This window comes from Gallus gallus, chromosome 17 (genome assembly GCF_016699485.2).
Source record: "Gallus gallus isolate bGalGal1 chromosome 17, bGalGal1.mat.broiler.GRCg7b, whole genome shotgun sequence".
Taxonomy (NCBI): Eukaryota; Metazoa; Chordata; class Aves; order Galliformes; family Phasianidae; genus Gallus; species Gallus gallus.
The window spans coordinates 1,683,157-1,702,466 of NC_052548.1; the positions used below are offsets into that span (position 1 = coordinate 1,683,157).

Sequence of the window (19,310 nt, forward strand, 5' to 3'; positions counted from 1 at the left end):
CCATTTCCCAGGGTGTTGGGGTCAGAGCCTGCCCTGGTGCCAAACGCAGCCGCTTCCATGCAGCACCGTGGCCAGAGACCCCTGCGACATGGCATGCCGCTCCCTCCCTCCAGCCTGCTGCCGTCCCCCCATCCCCGCCGTGCACCGCGGGGACCCCGCTAGCAGCAGCCGAGCGGCCCGGGGAGCAGATTTCGGGCAGCACCCGCGTCCACACAAGACAACAGAGTAGCCACAGTGCAGAGTGTTGTATGACAGACGGCAACATGCAGAGGGACACCGGCTCAGTCCGACAGACCAACAGCCCAACCTGACGCTGGCGTGCCTGAAGCTCCAGCACGAGCAGACACGTTTGCACAGTGGGGAACGGCTGGCTTTAGAGGCAGCTATTTGGAAACGTTCTCTGGTTACGTGCGAGCAGCGGCACTGCGAGGTGGAAAGCCCGAGTTTGAAGCAGGCTGGGTCTGTAACGACCTCCCGTGCCTCCTCTTTGCTAGAGCGACTTGGATGCTGCTGCCGATAACCAGAGAGAGCTGTCACTGCGCCGAGTGCTACGCCCCGAATGCTAATAGTCACAAACAAAAATCACATGTAGAGAATGCGACACGCATGGCTCTCGGTGAGGTGACACGGTGCCCAAATTAAATTGGGGTGATATTGTTTTTAGGCATACAATGACAAACAGGTACAGGAACACTCAGGAACAGAAAATAAATAAATAAATAAAATGTCATCGGTTTCAAGAGGTCAGCACCGGTACGGTGAGCAAAGCACAGAGAGGAACATCAGAAATCATCCAGGCAAAAAGAAAACGGAAACGAAACGAAAACTCGGTTGCATCTCCCAACTCATCACAGGACTCCAAAGCACCTCCTGCCTGCCCTCCAGGATCCCAGCATCCTCAAGGAACACGGGATGACTGACTGACTCACTGACTGACTGACTGGTGACGAACATGAGCTATGCATGTACACTGGCAGCTTCGGGATGAGTGTGTGGCAGTCGATGGGATGGCAGAAGAGAGAAAGAGAGAGAAAGAGAGAGGGCAGAATTGTTCTTCTTCCTCTTACCGTATCCTTGGAGGACCTACGTCTCTTGAAGCTGGAGGCCAGGGTGGAGGTGATGGACCTAAAAGTGGCTTTCTTTTTAGGGTCAGGTTCTGCTCTACCACTTTTTCTATCCTAAAATGAATATGTATAAGCGATTAGATCTCTAGTGTGCTGCTGGAAACACTAAATCTACTTGAATACTGCCCCGTGTCATGTCCTTCATTTGGGTGAGCACGCTACCGGAGATGTCACTCCCAGTCCTCCAAGGGCCTCTGTGACCAGCAGGCACAGCGCGGCCACCTCGCTGCTACAGCTACGGGGCCGGCCTCGCATCCGCAGCACTGGAAACCCCTCTGGGAGCAGCCCTGTGTCTCCTGGGCGTCTGCCGGCAGCCTGTGGCGCTGACCTCGCTTCCTTGGGAGAGAACCTGGGGATGCGCTGCCTGGCCCTGCCCCTGGCCGCCACCGCCAGCCTGCCTACAGCGGGAGGTGGGATGCTGCTCCTGCACTACCAGCGCCTGCTCTGAGGCTGAATCCTAGCGCCACAAGAGAGAGAGAGGACTGCATCGAAAGAGAAGTCATTGTATGGGTATTCTGCAAAAAAAGGTATTCCAAAATTTAAATGACGCGTTTGTGCAAAGCCGAACGTGGTTGTCGGTGGTGTTTGTGGTGGTGGTGGTTTTGTTTGTTTGGTTGGTTGTTTTCCAAAGTAAAACCAGCTAAAAAAAAAAAAAAAGAAATAAATAAAAGGAAATTGGAAGAAAAAGGAAAGAAACAAAACAAAACAAAACAAAACCAAACCAAAAAAAAAAGAAAAGGAAAAGAAAGGGAGGAAGCAAAGCATATTAGCGCTATGATGTCATCGGGTCGGGATGAACTCAAAGAGAAACAGAACTGAAAAATGTAGGCATTGGAGTTAGCGAGTCGGACCTGGTTGGCGCAGGCTGGGAGCACCAGCCGCCACGGTGCGGGGGCAGCGAGCCGTGGGGACCGGCCGCGCTCGGCGGCGGGCGCTGACAACGATTCCTCCCCAATTGCTTTCGTGCCAATGAGTGTGACCTTGCCGACGGGGGACGGAGTGACCAGGTCTGGCTCTGCTACCGCACGGGGGTAACCAAAATGTATCCCGCTGGTGCGTAGAGCATGCTCGGGGATACATTTGCTCCTCCTTCTCAGTTCTCTCTTTTGCGGACATGCACAAACGGAAAGGAAAGCAAGATGAATGGAATGAAATGTCTTTTTCTTCCATGGCATCTCAGGAAATAGCCATGGCAAAACTGTGATCCCAAAAACCATTATTTTTGTTTGTTTGTTTTAACAAATAAATCTTTCCACTTGCCTACCTTCTAGCAATGTACCAGATACTAGTGCTCTGACGTTTCCTCCTGTGGAAAAGTCTTACAATGTCAAACGGCTCTTTACCATGAGGCTGTTTATCCCCACAGGGCAGCATGCTTTGCTCACAGTCCCACAGACTCTGCCCAAGGACCCAGTGCAGTATTTTCTAGAAGGTTGGCAAGTGAAAAATGGCAGTGCAACTAGTGTGCTCTGTCCCAGCAGCCTTAACCCCGTCGCTGCTGCTGCTTTTTGGAAGCAAAGGAAAAAAAAATAATAAGAAGAATAAATAATAATAAAAAAAGAAACGGCTCTTCCGAAACTCGTATCAGTGAACTGAACCCGGCGAGCTCTCAGGATGTAGCAGCCCGGCCTCGTGCTCCCCTCGCTGCCTTTGGGAAGATGACGTTCCTGAGCATCCCCCACTGCTCCGTGGGGCACCCATCATCGGGGGCTGAGTGCCTTTCACCACCCAAAGGACGCCTGACGCTCTGAATGCCGACTTGCTTCCCCAAAGCGGGACGCAACCCGGAGGGTTCATGGAGAGCAGCCAGGTGGTCCTGGTGGTGAGGGCAGGGGAGGCTCGGGGACATGCCCGGGGCTCGGTGCCAGCAGCAGGCACGTGGCTGCCCCCGGGCTCCTCTCACCTGGGGTGCTACAGGGATGGGAGATTCTGGGGGCAGATCCTTGTCCCCAGGTGATAAGAGCACATACCGCCTCTCTTTTGGAACCGCTTCGGATGCGGCAGGGGTACCACAGCCCCAGGGGTGGGGAGGGAGGAGGAGGCGATGGAAATCTCCATTCCTGGAGCATTTCTGCACATGGGCAGCATGAGACCGCAGGGATGGGCAGCATGGGACTGCAGCGATGGGCAGCATGGGACCAGGGGGATGAGATGCTCAGGGACCCAGGGCAGGGATGCTAGGGGGCTTTGAGGTAGGGATGCTCGGGACCATGGGGAAGGGATGCTCAGGACTGCAGGGAAGGGATGCTTGGCAGCTGCAGGTGAACCCTCCCTTTCTCTGCTGGTGAGCGTGGTTGGAGCATATCAGAGTTCCTGCACCAGGAGCTGCCAGAGATACAGCTCTGACACATGGTCCCCAGCAGAGCAAGGTCACTGTCCCCAGCACTGCCAAGGGCAAACCATGGCATTTGGACCAGGTTCTGTCTTGGACAGAGCTGGGTACGACACCTCCCAGGGGGGTGGCATTGGCCATGTGTGGCCCTGGGGACAAGCAGGGCCCCACAGATCGCCAGCAGCCCAGTAACGCCCAGGGGAGTTACTGGGGATGGGACAGGGGACCCCTTGCTAATCCACAGCTCTGCATTCATTGATTTGGTGAAGGAATGGAAAACGCACCTGTTGGAGATTTGCTCTAAAAACGGTTTGTCCTACCTGCAGGTTTTTCCTCCACACATTAACGGCCGCAAACGCCAGCTGCATCTGCTTCCTCCGCGCGTCCTTATGCCTTTTGTAAGCTATTTCTATGAATATTAAAAATATCCCGGCAACAATACCTCCAGCCACCAGCATAAACACACCTGAAATAAGCAGGAAAGTTACAGGGGGCAGTGGGAATCGCACCATGACACTTCATGTCCTCTGCATCGTGCTCAGCACGAGTGGCATCTGCCAGCCCCAGCCTCCCCACCCTCCCAGTCCCAGAGGGGCACCCATGGGGATGCGCATGGGGTGGTGGGTACGGGGTGTCTGCATGGGCTCCTTGCAGTCAGGCACTGGCACTGCAAGAAATCGAATAAAGTGCTCCATCCCACCCTCAGTGGTGCCCATGGGACACTCCTAACCTTGCACTGCGCTGGCAGGGGGAAGAGAGCCCGCCTGGGGGTACCAAGCAGGCCCAAGAAGAGGAAAACAGGGCATCAACCATCACACCTGCCCTCTGCCCCAGCACACTCCCTGGGGTGGCCCCGCTGCAGCCAGCTCCCTTCTCGCCCCATCCCAAGTGCTGCTCCCCTCCCTCCGCACCCATTGCACATCAGCAGCTGCAGCTCAGCCAGACTGCAGGGAGGGGAGGGAGGGACAGTCACAGCGGCCACTGGGTTGAGGAGGCTGCCCAGGGAAGGTGGAGAAAGCTTTGCAGAGCTGTTTTGGATGAGGTGGGATGGGAGCCCATCACAGCAGCTTCCCAGCGCTAGGAAAGCACAAACCCAGAAGAAGCAGAGCTTTGGCCCGGGAGAAGAGCTCAGGAGAGGAGAATGTCTTGAGTGAAAGCAGGCTACCCAGCCAAGAGGAAGAAAGAGGTTTGCAGAACAAACCTGCCATATTTTCAAAGGTGAGTGTTGCTGGGGCATTGCTACGGGAATCACACTCCTGATACCTCACCCAAGTCTTGTCCAAATCCTCCATGAAGCCGTTCTCATGGGACCTGGAAGCACAAGGAGATGGGACAGTCACAGGAGGTCTGGTGCAGGTGACTGGGATGCAGACAGGATGCACACCCTCTGCCCTAGGACCCTGCACATAACTGCAGCCTGCTGGCAAGCCTATGGATGATGTGTGTGTGCAGAGTGCATGTGTGTGTGCACGTATGGCTTTTGTGCAAGGGGACAGGTCCCTTCTGTGAGGCTGGATCCCAGAAAGATCCCCACTGTGAGGGTTGGAGCAGCCCAATGGCACAGCACTAGGATTTAGGCAGGATGAAGCACACATCCCACCGTGATGTTCCTGCCTCCTGTTCCTGACACATCCCCATGCCCCACCACTGTCCCAGGATGCCTAAAGCTCTGGGCTTTCCCTTCCTATACCAGAGGGGACCAAAGGGCTCCTGGTGCCTTTCCAGGCTTCACAGCCCCATCCCACCTGTCCTGCTGCCATCCTTCAGCATGGCTCCCCCATAGGCAGGCTCTCAGAGCTCCTTATGTCACCCCAGTTCTGCAGGTAGTTTCACCAACACATCCTGAACAGCATCCTACATCTTTCCCTCCTTCCACTCTCTGGTTCCCATCTCCATCACCGCACTCCCCTCTCTTCAATGAATGTGGTGTTTCTAAACTAACACATGGAAATCCCTTTTTATCCACAAGACCAGGTGCCTTGTGGCACACCATGCTGCAGGCTAATGCTGATAGTAGAGCCTTAGTTGATCTCCAGAGGGGACCTGAAGCATCTCTGCTAGCAGGACCAGAGCAGAAAGAACAGCCCTGGGGAGATGAAGCCAGGGGATGTGGGGAGAAGTATCCCCCATGGGTGGGTGGCAGTGCCTGGCACGGGGCTACTTGCGTGCTAGCACATGCAGCATGGGGGCTGAGAGCTGTGTACGGACTTGAGGATGGCCAGCGAGACGTTCTGCTTCCATGGGCTGTCCTTGCGCATCCCGATCCCGAAGCCGGAGCGGAAGAAAAGTTCCCCTGTTGTCACCAGGTCACACTTCTGCGAGGCTTCAAACTCCAGCACTGCTGAGTCCCAGATGAAGGCGTGGAGCTTGCTGAACACCAAAGAGGACACGCATTAGGGTGGGTAGCCCAGCCTGCCTGCATTCACTGCAGTGAGGGGGCTACCAGCTCTAGGTTAAGACCTATGCATGAGGATCAGCATCCTGCTTGCTCCCCCCAGACCCAGCCCAGCAAGGTGCCACTCACTTGTCTCGCACAGCCTGGATGGCTTCGGCTGCGCTCTCGTAGTTGTGTTTCTCCATGTGCCGGTACATGGTGCTCAGCTCCACCTGCCGTCGGAAGTAGATGTCCACTGAGCTCTGCTTCACCGTGGCATAAATGAACTTATCGGAGGGGTTGCGCAGCTGAAAGGCAACAGCAGGGCTCCTATTTATTCTGTCTTGCATCAACCAAACTGGCTCACCCCAAAGTTGTGTTTCCTGATTTCCCATCCCATTCAGTAATCTGTTTCCCAGGGAAGATCTCGATCTCCTCAGTGGAGCTGCAGAAGCCATGGGGTATTGGATGCTGCAGTGCTCAGGATGGGACAGGGGATGCTCTGGAGCCACAGTGGTGGACAGGGGATGCTCTGTGACAGGGACTCCACAGCACTGAGGATGCAGGAATCCCCCCAATGAAATGGGGCTGATGGTGCTGAGGGCAGAGGATGCTGTGGGGTGTGGGATGCTGTGGGCTGGCACTGCTGTGGGGTGCATTCCTGGCTGCTCGGATTGATAGGCTGTGACTGTGTCCTTGCCAGAGTAGGAAATGGGTTTGAGTCACGCTGGTATCTGCTGAGAGTATTGACTGCACCGCAGGGACAATTTCATTAGCTATAACTCATCCATAATGAATCGTTTCCTCGTTGGTTAGTGCAGGCTCTCCAGGAACTGGCAGCAGTTTGTCTGGCCTCGTGCTGTTTCTGGACAGGCTTTTTCTCTGCTGATCCCTACCTGTGTATTCCCATCCCCACCCAGCACAGGGGCTCAGCCTCAGGCACAGACCCACATTAAATAGGGCTCTAGGTGCTACCAGCCACCAAGCCAGGAGGTACCCACTGGAGGCATCTGCACCTCTGCCTGGAGATGGGCAGGGAAAGGGAAATGAAGCAAGGGATCATTACCCGGGGGTCATTGATGCCCGTAATTCTCTCCTCGGGACGGTCCAACACCAGGAAGGCAGCTAGGTTGGCAGTGTAGGAAGCCACAATGATCATAGCGAAGCCAGCCCACACCATGCCCAGAATACGAGCAGAGAAACTCCGGGGAGCACCTGGAAGGAGAGAGGAGAGCTCAGACTAGCACAAGGGCTTGACTTGGTCACCAAAGCTGTGACCACCTCACACAAGATGAGTGGCATCTACAGATGTGCCCATGTACAATGGCATCTACAGATGGCATGTACAGATGTGACAGCTGTGTGAAGAGCTTTTGCGTTACCCAAACAAAGAAAAACACAGCTCCTACGCATGATGCATTGAACCCTGCTGGATGAGTAACCCCAGGAAAGAGCCCAGGAAGGACTTTTCCCTGCCTGTCCCTGCTGGCAGGACAGTCTGCAGCAGCTGTGCCATGAGTGTGCCACCCCCCAGCATCCCCAAGTCCCCCTCTGAGGAAGTCTCAGGGGACAAGAGCTGTACCATTCTTCACTGGTGTCCCAGGGCACAGATAAGACCATGTGGAAAGGGGCACAGGCCCCTCTTGTGTCCCTGTGGGTCCATGGCAGTGTTCAGGGCACAGCAGCACCACTGCCTGCTGCAACACACCTTCTCCAATGCCGGAGTTCAGCAGGACTCCCCAGGAGAACCACATGGCTGAGGAGAGTGTCAAGGCATCTTCCTCCTCCTCCTCACTGTTCACTTTGAACCGTCCAAATGGGCTGGAAAACAAGAGCAAGAGATCTTCTTACCCTGCTTCTCTAGCTTTCTGCCATGCCCTAAGCACTCTGATGCAGCCCTACAGCACTGATCCCTGCAGACCACACTTATACCTCACACTGCTCTTCACCTCTGGCTGGCTCCGCAGCCCATATGTCCCTCACACGACCTTTCATGTCCCCTCTGCTGGCCTGCAACCATGTCTATCTCATGCTGGTGTTGCTCCCATCGCATTTGTCTCCAGGCTACAAAGACCATCTGTGTGACACCTTTCCTTCACCTGCAGCCCCTGGGTGACCCACAGAGCACTCACCTGAATCGATCTAGAAGGTACAGCATCACTGCCACCACATGCACAGACAGCCCCACCAGCAGCCACAGTGTACTCTGGAAGGGCTGCATGAATGAATCCAGGGTGCTGCGAGGGATTTCCTAGCACACAGGAGAGAGGTGAGAAGTGCTGGCACCCACTGAGGCTGCACACTGCCCACCCCACCCTTCCTACAAGCAGCCCAGTCCATACCTTCTTCACAAGGATGGTGAGACCCTGGTACTTGAAGGGCTTGGAGAACTCGATGTACTGTGCCCGCTCATTGTTGATGGTGAGGGGAGCCACAATCATATCCGCCTGGCCACTCAGCAGCTCCCCCATCATCCCATTCCACTCCTTCTTGTTGCTGTTGTTCACCTGCCAGAAAGTCCATGCAGGATCAGCCCCTGCCCCATCGCCCATCCCCACTGGCCAGCTCTGCTCCGGAGAACGGCTTGGCCATGTTTTGACATACGATGTGAAAAAAATGATATCCCAATCTGCCTACACTCACCCGCTCTTGGGTACCAAATTTACCATCAGCCACCAGGTGAACCTCGTAGGTGAAGTTCATCACACCAGCCAGGCGGATGAGCAGGTCGATGCAGAAACCATAGCAACACAGTGCCACAGTGGGCCGGCCTGTGGGCAAGAGAAAATGGGGGGGACACGTGGAGGCAGCCCTTTGCCAGGGACCCCATGCAGGACCTATGGCTCTCCCCAGGGAAAGCAGCCACCTGTGTGGCTTTAGTTTCAAACCACATTGAGGCAAAGGGAATGGGAGCATGTCAGGAGACAGCAAGATGGGGTGCAATCCCTCAAAGCAGCCTTGGAGCCCACACAGAAGTGAGGCAGCAGAAAGGTCATCTGCTGGGGTCACAAATACACCAGGTGGGCTAGGGATGCTGCTGTGCTCACTGCCAGATGGAGTTACCTGGGATGGTCTCGTTGGGCCCTGTGCAAAAGACCTTTTTGACAGGGTCACCATTGATGGTGAATTCCTCCCTGCACGTCCCATCTGCTTGCGTGGGCTTCACATACACAAAGGGCTCTTGATGAATTGTTACGATCTGTAGGGAAAGCACAAGCACTCAATTGCCACCATCCCCTTCCAGAGCCGTCCCCACCTGGATGTGGAATGGTGGGGCTGTCCTCTCCATGCAAACATGGCCATAATGCCACAGTGCCATCCCCATGGATCACACAGTCCTGCAGCAGGACCTGACTTTGGCATGGGGAGACATTCAGTTGTCTTCTCTCCAAGATGAGGATCAGACAAGCCAGCCTTCCTCATGTGGAAATTTTTCCCTGTCCTCAAAGTCCTTCTCACCCATTGCCATAAGTGCAGACTGATCAGAGTCACTGCACTGCTGGGATTCGTGCTCTGGCCTGTGTTCTAGTCTCTATCACGCTGCCATGAGCAAATGTGAGTCTTCCAGTCCTACCCAGGACATTCTTAGTAAAGCAGCATCCCAATGCCTCTGCACCACCTCTGCAGGAGTCCAGGCTCACAGCCAGTAGAAGTGTGTGATTCACCCTGCCTGGACAGAAGGACCAGCAAAGAGGAGCACTAGCAAGACCAACTTGCCCAAATCACCAAAGAGGCTGCAGAGAAAGGTATGACAAGCAGAGCAAGAATGGAGGGGCATTCCCCCACTGTCATCTCCAGCTTTTGGCAATTGGCTGTTCACAGATTTCCTGAGCCCAGCTCTGCAGCTATCAGCCCACTTACTCTTTGTTAGCTTGTTTAATCACCTTCTGAACATATTTCCTTCTGATCTTCTGGCCTCAGCAGCAAAGGGATCCAGATATGAGCCTTGTGTTGGCTCTATGTGCTGCAAGCCTGTGCCAATTGCCCTCTGAATCCCATGCCATGAGGAAAAACGAACACCTTCTCCCTCCACTCTGTCACTCTCTCTCATACCCCATTTCCAGCTGTCTCCTAAACCAGAGGGTGCCACACTTACAGTTGGGCTCCAGAAGGAAGCTGTGCTCTGCTCTGAACACTCTCTAGCACCTTTGCTAAGTGCCTTTGCTATGACCTCTCTGGAATGAAAGATTCTGGCAGCTGCAGGGGCAGCAGCAGGACGTGGATGAAGTCACAGCACCTACAGCCATTCGTTGTTACCTTCAGTTTGGTCGACATCTGATAGCCTTGAGGTTTCTCAGTTTCTCCTCCTGGCCAGATTATCTTCCGGTCGTTGGTCAAGACCTGCAGTCAGTGCCAGAGGAAGGAGATAGACATGAGGCCATGGGTAGACATACCAGCACGCCTCAACCCACCTTCCTGTCCAGGCCTGTACGTACATTGCTACCGTTGTAAATCCCAACCTGGACCAGTTTGCGGTTCTGCAGGTTCATGATGCTGTAATTGGCAAACTTCCTGTCCCCGTCCTCATTGAATTCTACCCGTCCGGTGACACCCTCCGAGTACTTGGAGGACATTAACACCCTACAAAGAGAAACACAGTGGGCCAACCTAAAAAACCTGCTGTGGCTATTGGGAGATCTAAGAAGGGATCAGAAATCTTTCTCTCAATTGCCTGACATTTTCGTATGCTATTTACCTTATATTATCTTTGATACATATGACCTAGCTTGGTGGTCACTGGTTCCTGGTGGATGAGGTTAGTCTGAGTCACCGATGCCACACTACTACATCTGTTGTCATTGTCCCCTCTTTTCTACCAGATCAGTTACATTTTCCTACGGAAAGATTTGGCCCATTCTTCTATCCTGCAGCACCCAAAGAGATCTTTGGGGCACCCTGGGAGCTGCATCTATGCCACAGTTCCTACTGCTTCTGTCTGCCACAGCCCATCACAACCTGGCTAATGCCCCATGCATGCACATATGCTACAAAGGGGAGGACCAGCCTCCAAAACCTGGAAAGATGGTAGAGAAAACACAGAATGGATGGGGCCACTTGCAGTGTGCCATAGAGAGCAACACCTAGTGGCTAACGCCAACATTTGTATCATTGCAGGAGATGCTGGAAATCTTTCCAAAATAAGTTTCAGATTCTGCAGGTCCAAGGCTTAACAGAACCAAGAGATACAGAAAGAGCATCCTACATAACACCATGTCTGCAGAGAGCAACCCCCAGCATGAGACCCCACAGCTGACACAAGGTGTCAGGCTGCATGCTTCAGAGAGCAGTCCTCCTGTACAGGGAACCATGTGCAGAGGCAATTGCTGTTTTGTCCAGATTCAGCCTGCAGAAGAGGCCCTTGTCTCTCCACCATCTGCAGAGGTGCAGCAGAAAATACCATGCAGCATAAAGATCAGGTTCTAGGCACCGCATACAGCCCATCTCATTGCCCATGGCAGTGAGATCCAACATGTGTGCTCCAGTCCTGTGCTACATGACCTGATCAAAAACATGGCTCCAGGATTTGCTACAGCAGAGAGCAGCCTGACCTGTAGTCTTGTGCCTCCACGCTCTGCCAACACTGTTGAATTGCCCAATGCTTGCAGCACTGAGATCTGATCCAACAGACAACCCCTCTATCCTGATTTGGCAGAAAACCCGTTTCTCCTCTTTCCCACACACTTCATTAAGATCCAGAAATGAGGAAAGCATCCTTCCATGGCCCCAGGTCTTTGCCTGAGCATCACCCCCAGCTGATCCCAATTGTCCAAGCATTGCCCAGGAGATGCTCATGGGATGGCATGTACTGAACTGGTGCCAGGCACCAATATGGCGATGCCGTTGGGCAAACCAAGGGCCTGTGTATGAGACAGTGCTCCCATCTTTTCAAGCTCCTTTCCCTTGGGAAAATGGCATTCACTCTTCCCCAGTTACCTCTTGAAAAGGGGCCCCGTCTTCCAGATGTTGGTGTTGCCCACACAGCCCCTTGGTGGGTCGGTGATGTTCTCCTTCTCAAACAAGTCGTGCACAGCCTGGGCCACCACCGCCACTGCATCACTTATGTGGGCTGACTCATTTTTCCCATTGATGAGCTGCAAGCCGATGACTCCTGTAATGAACAGAGGAACGGATCAGCCCCACTGGGCTCTGGTGTTGTTCCCACATGTAGGGTTTGGGGCAAGCGAGCACACAGCCATGGGGCTGGGGACCCTTCAGAGGCAGTGGGGGAGTTGCATGACCTTCAGTGCTGGGCTGGCATCGTTCTCCTGCAAAAGGGTGATGCAATGTGAGCCATTAACATCAGTGCTCCATCCCCATCCCACTGCCAAAGCAATTTCCTCAGGTGACAATCAGCCTCAAAGCCCTGGACAGCTAGGTTTGGGGCATGGCAGCATGGCCAGGGCTCTCAGGTTGCTGCCACTCCATGCAGATCCAGGAGAGCACAGTGGGATTCAACACATGCTTGGGACCACCATGGCATGGTGTGCCCCTGGACCACTTGCCCCAGCCCCAGACAAGCTTCTGTCCAGCAGCAGGGTGGATGCCTCTGGTGGGTGCCTACCATCAGGGGCGTAGCGCAGGGCATTGCCCGAAATCTCCCGTTCCCCCACCAGCCACACGTAGCCGGAGCCCGTCATATTGAGCATGGCTGCTGATCTGTACACCGTTGCCGCATCATCCTCACTGCAATGAGAAGAAGGGAATGGCAATGTGGCTCTGGGTGCCAGATGGACCCCTTCATTCTGTCTTGCACCCCTGGGAACCCTGGACAGCTCCCTCTGATCCCTTCTGACAGCTGGTTCTCCTGGGCAATGGGTAACTCCAGGATGCACTATGAAGCTTTCTTCCAGCTTCCTCTAACCCCACAGCACACAGCAAATACAGCCCATTCCTTATCACTCACCATCTATAAGAATGGGGTAATGAGACACCCTTCCTTTGCAGGGGGCTCAGGATACATCACTGATAACACCTCACTGACATCCAGCCACCTCTACCATGACCATGACTGTGATACACAGTACCTCCCTGGTACGTGGGGCTTTATGTGGATTTTCTCCCATGCTCCCTAAAAATGACGTGTCTCAAATCTGCATGGACTCCAGTGCTGGGCAGAGCTGCAGGAAACTGAAGTGAGGGCCCCATGAGCATTACCTGGCGGAGAGGATGATGACGCGAGCCTCCAGCTCTTTAGCCTCCAGCAGCAGCGACGTCACATTTTTGGTCCCGGGGTCAAACTGCAGCACTTTCTCAGCCTGCGATTAGTGTGAGCAAAGCTGGTTAGTGTGGGAGACTGAGGACTGCTTGTGAGAGCCATGCTATCTAGAAAAGGGTCAAGAAAATTCATTAAACTGCACAAAAGTCTGCTAAATAAGATTGGTTACAGCTAGGTTTTTTTCTTATTTTCTTTTCTTTTCTTTTCTTTCTTTTCTTTCTTTCCTTCCTTCCTTTCTCTTTTAAGGTTTTGGTTTTTTTTTTTTGGTTTTTTTTTTGGTTTTTTTTTTTGCACTGTGCATGCAAACTGAAGTCAATCAAGACCCAAAAAGAGGCGTGCATTGTACAGGAAAGAGAAAAAGGCTTTGAAATGCAATTGAAAACTCAAACGAGTGTTGTTTTTCAAAAACATGGGAAATGAAAAAAAAACATTGCACAGGGTTAACCTTTGGGAGTAAAAGTGAACGACTTACATCAAGGAACCGTTTCCTTTGGGGAGGAAAGGGGGTTGGTTCAACTTTCCAAAAAAAAAAAAACAACAAAAAAAACTTGCAAGTTAATTACTGGTTCACATGCATGTCTCAAAAAGAAATCCTTCCAGGGTCAGCTGGCTAGGTTTCCATTCTCAAGTCCAAACCAAACTATCTCAACATAAAAACGTGCTACCAAGAAACATAGTCATGGATCTTTTTTCTTTCTTTCTCTTTTCTTTTTTCTCTTTCTCTTTTTTCTTTTTATTTTATTTTTATTTTTTCTGGTGGCTGTGGCTATTTTTCATTTGCTAGTTAGGTTGGTGGGCGGCGTGCATTTCCATGCATATATACCTTGGGTCCTCGCTTGTTGTCATAGGAAAGTTGGTCGAGGTTTTCATAGTTCCTTTTTTTACTCTGATGAATAATGTGCACAGAGAAAATATGTAGACACAGAAGAATATTATAAACAGTTGAAAATGACGTGTAGTAAAGCAATCCAACATCCACCTCCTCCTCCACTGTTTGCTAAAGGGTCTCTATAACGCTGGAGCTCGCAAAAACCACTATCAGGAGAGAGTGCCTCAGCTCTCGCGGGAGCGTCACGGTGCAAAGCAAGCCTGAGTGTCACAGCTGTCGCGATGCAGTTGCATTTCCCTTGTGGGACTGGGGAATTCTTCAGCAAGAAATTTTTATCTTAAGCTCAGAAACAATCTACGCATCTCTAAGGGCCTAAGTGGTGGGAATTCCATGGGATTACTGTGGAAGTAAAGGACAAAATGTTGTGTACGGAAAGTGCTGGATAAACACAAGCTGTTACAATCAATAGCATTAGCATTGCTACCGTTACTATTACCATTACAATCCTGTTTGCCCTAAGAGAGTTCACAGCAAGTGAGGAGCTGAGCTTCACCTCCTGCAAGGAGGGAGCAGCGTTTTGGAGCTCAGTTGCCATCCAAAAGAGAAAGGAAAAAAAGCTCGCTAGTCCTGTGTTGGCTCAAAGCATGGCAATATGAAGCAATGGTGACCATGGGATGACACTGTGGCTGTTACTTGGTGCTCAGGAGGCACCGGGTGGCTTTGCAGCACATGGGTGACCTCGGGAGGTGCTGGGGACTGGGGACCTGTCCCCATGCATCATCTTGTGGTTCTGTCAGTGACAACCTGAGAGCACCTGCAGGACAGCTCTTGGCAGCTTTTGGTGGGACAGTCTGACCCCTTCTTCTCGGCCCCTTCCCACCCATCTGGGCAGCCCTGACCTGCATGTATGGGACACAGCTCTACTCCAATCTCCATTGTGCAGCATCTTATGGCAACTGATTTCTGCCAGGAACCCGACCCTTTGCACCCCTGTAGTGCCAGGGTTCCATTTCTCAGGCCGATCCTGAGGCACCCAGCCTCTGCTTCTGCATCTTGCTTTCCACACTAAACAGCTTGCTTCTTCCTGAGCTCTCTGTCCAATCTTTATATTTGCCAGCTCTCCTGTCTGCGCAGTTGTGTGATTTTTCCATTCCTCTCCTTGGACACTTTTCACTGTTCTAAGAAGTCAGGATCTTGCAGGGAAAAGAATCTGAGGAGGAAAAATGTGTTCCAAGCCCCACTCCACCTTCATTCTTGGTGATGCTCATGGTGGGAATTTCTGCATGTTCTTCTTTGAGTCTGCTCAGATCACAGTGAGACTCGGAGGAACACTGCCTTTGAGGAGAGCAGGGCTGCAGCAGGACAGCATGAACACTCTCCAGAGGAAAGACATTGGCTGTTTTCCTTCAGGCACCATCAGTTTGACTGGAAACCTGGTCATCCATTCTGCAGCCTCCAGATGTGATTGAATTCATGTGCCTGGGGTGTTCTGGCACCTCAACTGGAGCCGGTCAGCAAAGTGAAGCAGAGTCCTGGGCCCAACACAATTGCACCTAATGGCATCCAATCACTTCTGCCTCCCCCTGTCCCCATCTCTAATGTAGTGACCAGCAATGGCAATGTCTCTTCTCTTTCCAATTTTTGGTGTGGTTCCACAGCATCTCCCTACTCCTCAGCCCATGTTTCACATAGGGATCCACAATATCAAAATCCACTCTCCACATTCTCCAATATCAGCTTAAAAATTACTGCTTGCATGAACACCGTGGTCTCAGAGGAAGGGAGCTGCCACACCAGGGACCTGCCATCTCTGACCTGGACAGACTCTGACGTTCACAGCATCTTGTATCCAAGCTGAGCCCAAGCAGTGGTGGAGGTCAGTGGGTATCTGAGCTGTACCACTCAGGATGAAGCAGCAGAGCCTGGGGAAGTTTCTGCAGACATCTCAGGCAAGTTTAGCACATGCAGAGTACCATGGCTGGCCAATGCTGGGCTCCAAGCAGCTGCTTGAAGCATTAATCCATGTCTGAGGAACACCACGTCCTGATGCTGACTCCAGGAGACAAGCCATGGTAGAATCCAGATGAGGCAAATCTCTCAGGTCCTTGGCAGCTGTGAGTCAAGCCTTGAAGAAGTCAGAGCTGCTCTCCTGCCTACTCCCCCCAGGGTCCCAGCTGTCCCAGAGGAGGTTAGAGAGGGATCTATGACATCACCTCACAGCATAAAGTGAGCACACCAGTGATTAGAAGAGCAACGAGGCAGCAGAAGAGACTGAGGAAGAAGGGAACGCCCTGATAGGAATAGCTACCACCTTCCAGAGCAGCCAGGCCAGCCAGTTGGTCACAGCAAGTTCTTTAAGGGAAAGAGAAATGAGAGTTTGTGGCAGACCCCAAAGGGAAGGCGTGGTGACCTATAAACACAGAGCACAAGTCCCAGTCTGGCGGATGGCCGGGACATCTGGAGTAGCTCCGTAGCTGCCACAAGACACCAATACATGTCATAGATTCAGATGCAGGGCAGGTCTGCCTTGTCTTTCAAACTAAGATCTCAAAGGCTTTCCTGTTTGATGGGCAGGTAAAGAAGAAATTCACCTCTTGCCTGGAAGCACGGAACTGGATGAGAAGAGTGCAGGCATCAGAGGGAGCAGAAAACAACGCATGGGAGCTGCAGGAAAACAGCAGGTAGAAAGCAAAAGATGCAAGATAAGGGAGAGCAGACTTACAACAGGAACAACACTTCTACAGATATCTCTTGGACACTGCTGTGGAAAGAGGTGTTGGGGAGGAACGTGGTCCTGTTGTGACCCAACAGAAAGATGCCTTTGGAGGCAGGAGGATGCCATGCTCAGTGGCACACCAGTGGCTCATGATTCCTCAGGCTGCAGCAAGGGTGAAACTTCTTGGAGTCAAGAGCCAAAACCAAAAGCCTGTTGGTCAGTATGGACCTCTGCACCAGTGGTTCCTTCAGTGGCTTGACAAGAGGTGGCTGCTCTCGACTCGGATGCCAACTCCAAGCACAAGATGCATCTACAACCACATCTCCTTGGCATCTGACTGCCAAATGTCCAGCAGTCACAGGACTGGAAAAGAGCAGACTGGGTCCCTGCCTATGATCCAGGAGGAAGATGGAAGGAATGGTGCCAAGTGCTGAGGCTACTGGAGGTGGGCTCCACCTGAAGAGGACCTAGCACTGCTTCAGGCCAGATGACATGCTGGAACTTCACCCCTCGGGGCAGGCTGCTCCTTGCTTTCCAGGTAGGTGGCTGCCTTTGAACCACTGCAGCCAACCAGCTCTCTGTGCTGTCCTTTCCTGCTCATCTTGAACGCTTGCTTGGTCCCATCACTCAGGTCTGTGGACATCCCTGCCAGATTTCTGGCAGGCTTGGGGTCCTCCCCTGCCTTTCTCCCTGCTCCCCACATGCCCTGGATGCAGATGCCGCACACCTCCTCGATAAAGCTGCTCCCACGAGCCTCAACCACACCCTGGTGACAGTATGGGGTGTCAGGAAAGCAGTGTTTAGCGTGTGCTTCAATGGAGATGGGAACGGGCACCAGCCTAGTGCCTTGGAGCCGACAGCTTTATAGAGAGGGTGCGTGACACCTCCGCGCGTCAACGCACCGGCCGCCCTCACCCTCCTACAGCTAAGGTGAGCTCCAGTTTGCCAATTCAGAAGCTGCTTTCTGGGTTGGTTTGGCACTGCTGGATGGGCTGTAAGTGGGGCAGGTGCTTCCCTAAGCTGAGCGATTGGTCCTCTCCTTAGGTGGGACTCTTGGGCGAGGCATTTGCAGAGCTCCAGGTTATCCTTCCCTTCATTTTGTAGTCGATTTACATGTAGGAGATTTTGACCATGGCAAAGCAAGTGAAATGAATAAAGTACAAAGTTCTGTCAGGTACTAGTCAGACACTGTTGATGCTTTAAGCATGTTAGCCATGTTACAATGGAAAGAAAAGGTGTTTTACATACAGAAATCTACATACATACAACAGCCCGAGACTTCTAGTTTTGTTGTTGTTGCTTAAACAAAGCTACAAGACAATGTTCAGGAACTGACCTTGGACTCTCTCTCCTCCAAGAGGGTCTCCAGCTTCTTTTGTGCAGCACGACCCTCGTGGTCGTCGCTGACTATCAGAATGACGTGATTCCAGTTGAAGACTCTCATCATCTCAAACCAGACGTTGGCCTGGTGAGAGTATGGTGGGACCGTGCGCAAAAAGGACAGGTGGATGCTCTGCAAGGAAGAACAAGAGCTAAACATAGACTGGTGTGGGTCAGCTGCCAGTGTGCATCTCGGGGACCGGGCTTGCATGGACAGGGCTGGGAACACAAGGGCAAAGAGACAAAGTTCTGTGTAATCCTCTGGGCTGCACACCTTCAGATAGAATCATGGGATCACAGAATCATTAAGACGATCTAAGATCATCTGGCCCAACTGTCCACCTATCACCAACTCTGCTCAGTAAACCATGTCCCTTGATAATGCATCTCCACATTCCTTGAACACTTCCAGGGACAGTGACTGCCCCACCTCCCTGTGCAGCCTTTTCCACTGCCCAGCCATGCTCTCAGAGAAGTGTTTCCTAAAAAAAATATATGGTTCCTACACTTATTTCTTTCAGCTGAGAAGCAAACCTTGGCCACGATTTCATGCTTTTCTGTGGTCAATTCATTGCATGGGAGGGAGGGTGTTTTGCTTTGTTGCCCACAAACGCATAGTGAAGAACAACCTACCCAGGAACAAACTGTCAGAAACATTCAGTGCAAATATAGCCTCTCCTTTTGCTTATCCAAAAATATTACAGAGATGTGGGCACTGAAGGGAAAACTTTGCCTTCAGAGCACGGCAAGGAGCAGCTGCAGGTACATGCAGGTTTACAGTGGCCATTTGTCAGGAGGAAAGCTCAGAGAAGCAGTTTTATAACGTGCAGTTGGGCTGTTTCTAGGTCAGCTCGTTCTGCAGCAGCATGCAGGAGGAGGCAGCGCTGGACTCCTGCCCCAGCGAACCGATCTGATTTGGTTAAAGACATCATTATGGTTGGCTGATTGAGCGATAGCGATTCCAGCTTAATTAAGTTCAGAGCTCTTTGGGGAGCAATTGGACCAAAAGCTGTAGCTAACAGAGAGCTTTCAAAAAATGCAGCTTCTCCAAAAGGCCCTGGAGTCAGCTATTAGAAAATGGCAGTGCTTATACTCAGCATGGACGCTGCTCAGCAAAGCAGCCCTGCGCAGGAGGGAGGCAGAGGACAGAAAGGAAAGCACAGTAGTGCTTGCTTTTAAGAGCTGAAAAGATCCCCAGGGCCAACCGGATCTTGTCCAGAGCTGCTCACCCAGCATGGGTCACAGATGTCCAGCTCAGGCTGGAAGGGAAAAGGTGTTGTGCCACCATAGATCTCCATAGAAGGAACAGCCAGAGCAGCCACTGCCTCTTCCCCATGCA

The 19,310-nt window shown here is 52.4% G+C and overlaps 1 protein-coding gene across 12 annotated transcripts in view; it reads right to left on the bottom strand.

Moving 5' to 3' along the window:
- The window catches only part of GRIN1 (glutamate ionotropic receptor NMDA type subunit 1), a 31,653-nt gene that overhangs the window by 5,608 nt on the left and 6,735 nt on the right, over window positions 1–19,310 (bottom strand). For 2 of the 12 annotated variants that reach the window (XM_015279355.4, XM_015279354.4), the window contains exons 3-20: window positions 17,928–18,104; window positions 13,870–13,932; window positions 12,986–13,086; window positions 12,393–12,514; window positions 11,765–11,939; window positions 10,267–10,411; window positions 10,088–10,171; window positions 8,894–9,029; window positions 8,474–8,601; window positions 8,173–8,337; window positions 7,963–8,081; window positions 7,539–7,651; window positions 6,897–7,045; window positions 5,981–6,138; window positions 5,665–5,826; window positions 4,658–4,767; window positions 3,777–3,922; window positions 1,068–1,178 (exon numbers count right to left, since the gene is read on the bottom strand). In XM_015279355.4, coding sequence (XP_015134841.1) covers window positions 1,068–1,178; window positions 3,777–3,922; window positions 4,658–4,767; window positions 5,665–5,826; window positions 5,981–6,138; window positions 6,897–7,045; window positions 7,539–7,651; window positions 7,963–8,081; window positions 8,173–8,337; window positions 8,474–8,601; window positions 8,894–9,029; window positions 10,088–10,171; window positions 10,267–10,411; window positions 11,765–11,939; window positions 12,393–12,514; window positions 12,986–13,086; window positions 13,870–13,932; window positions 17,928–18,104 — 2,364 coding nt within the window. Of the gene's footprint in view, window positions 1–1,067; window positions 1,179–1,975; window positions 2,228–2,388; window positions 2,431–3,776; window positions 3,923–4,657; window positions 4,768–5,664; window positions 5,827–5,980; window positions 6,139–6,896; window positions 7,046–7,538; window positions 7,652–7,962; window positions 8,082–8,172; window positions 8,338–8,473; window positions 8,602–8,893; window positions 9,030–10,087; window positions 10,172–10,266; window positions 10,412–11,764; window positions 11,940–12,392; window positions 12,515–12,985; window positions 13,087–13,869; window positions 13,933–17,927; window positions 18,105–19,310 lie in introns of those variants that run through there. The other 10 variants (XM_046901676.1, XM_015279358.3, XM_015279356.3 and 7 more) reach the window with 7 other exon arrangements.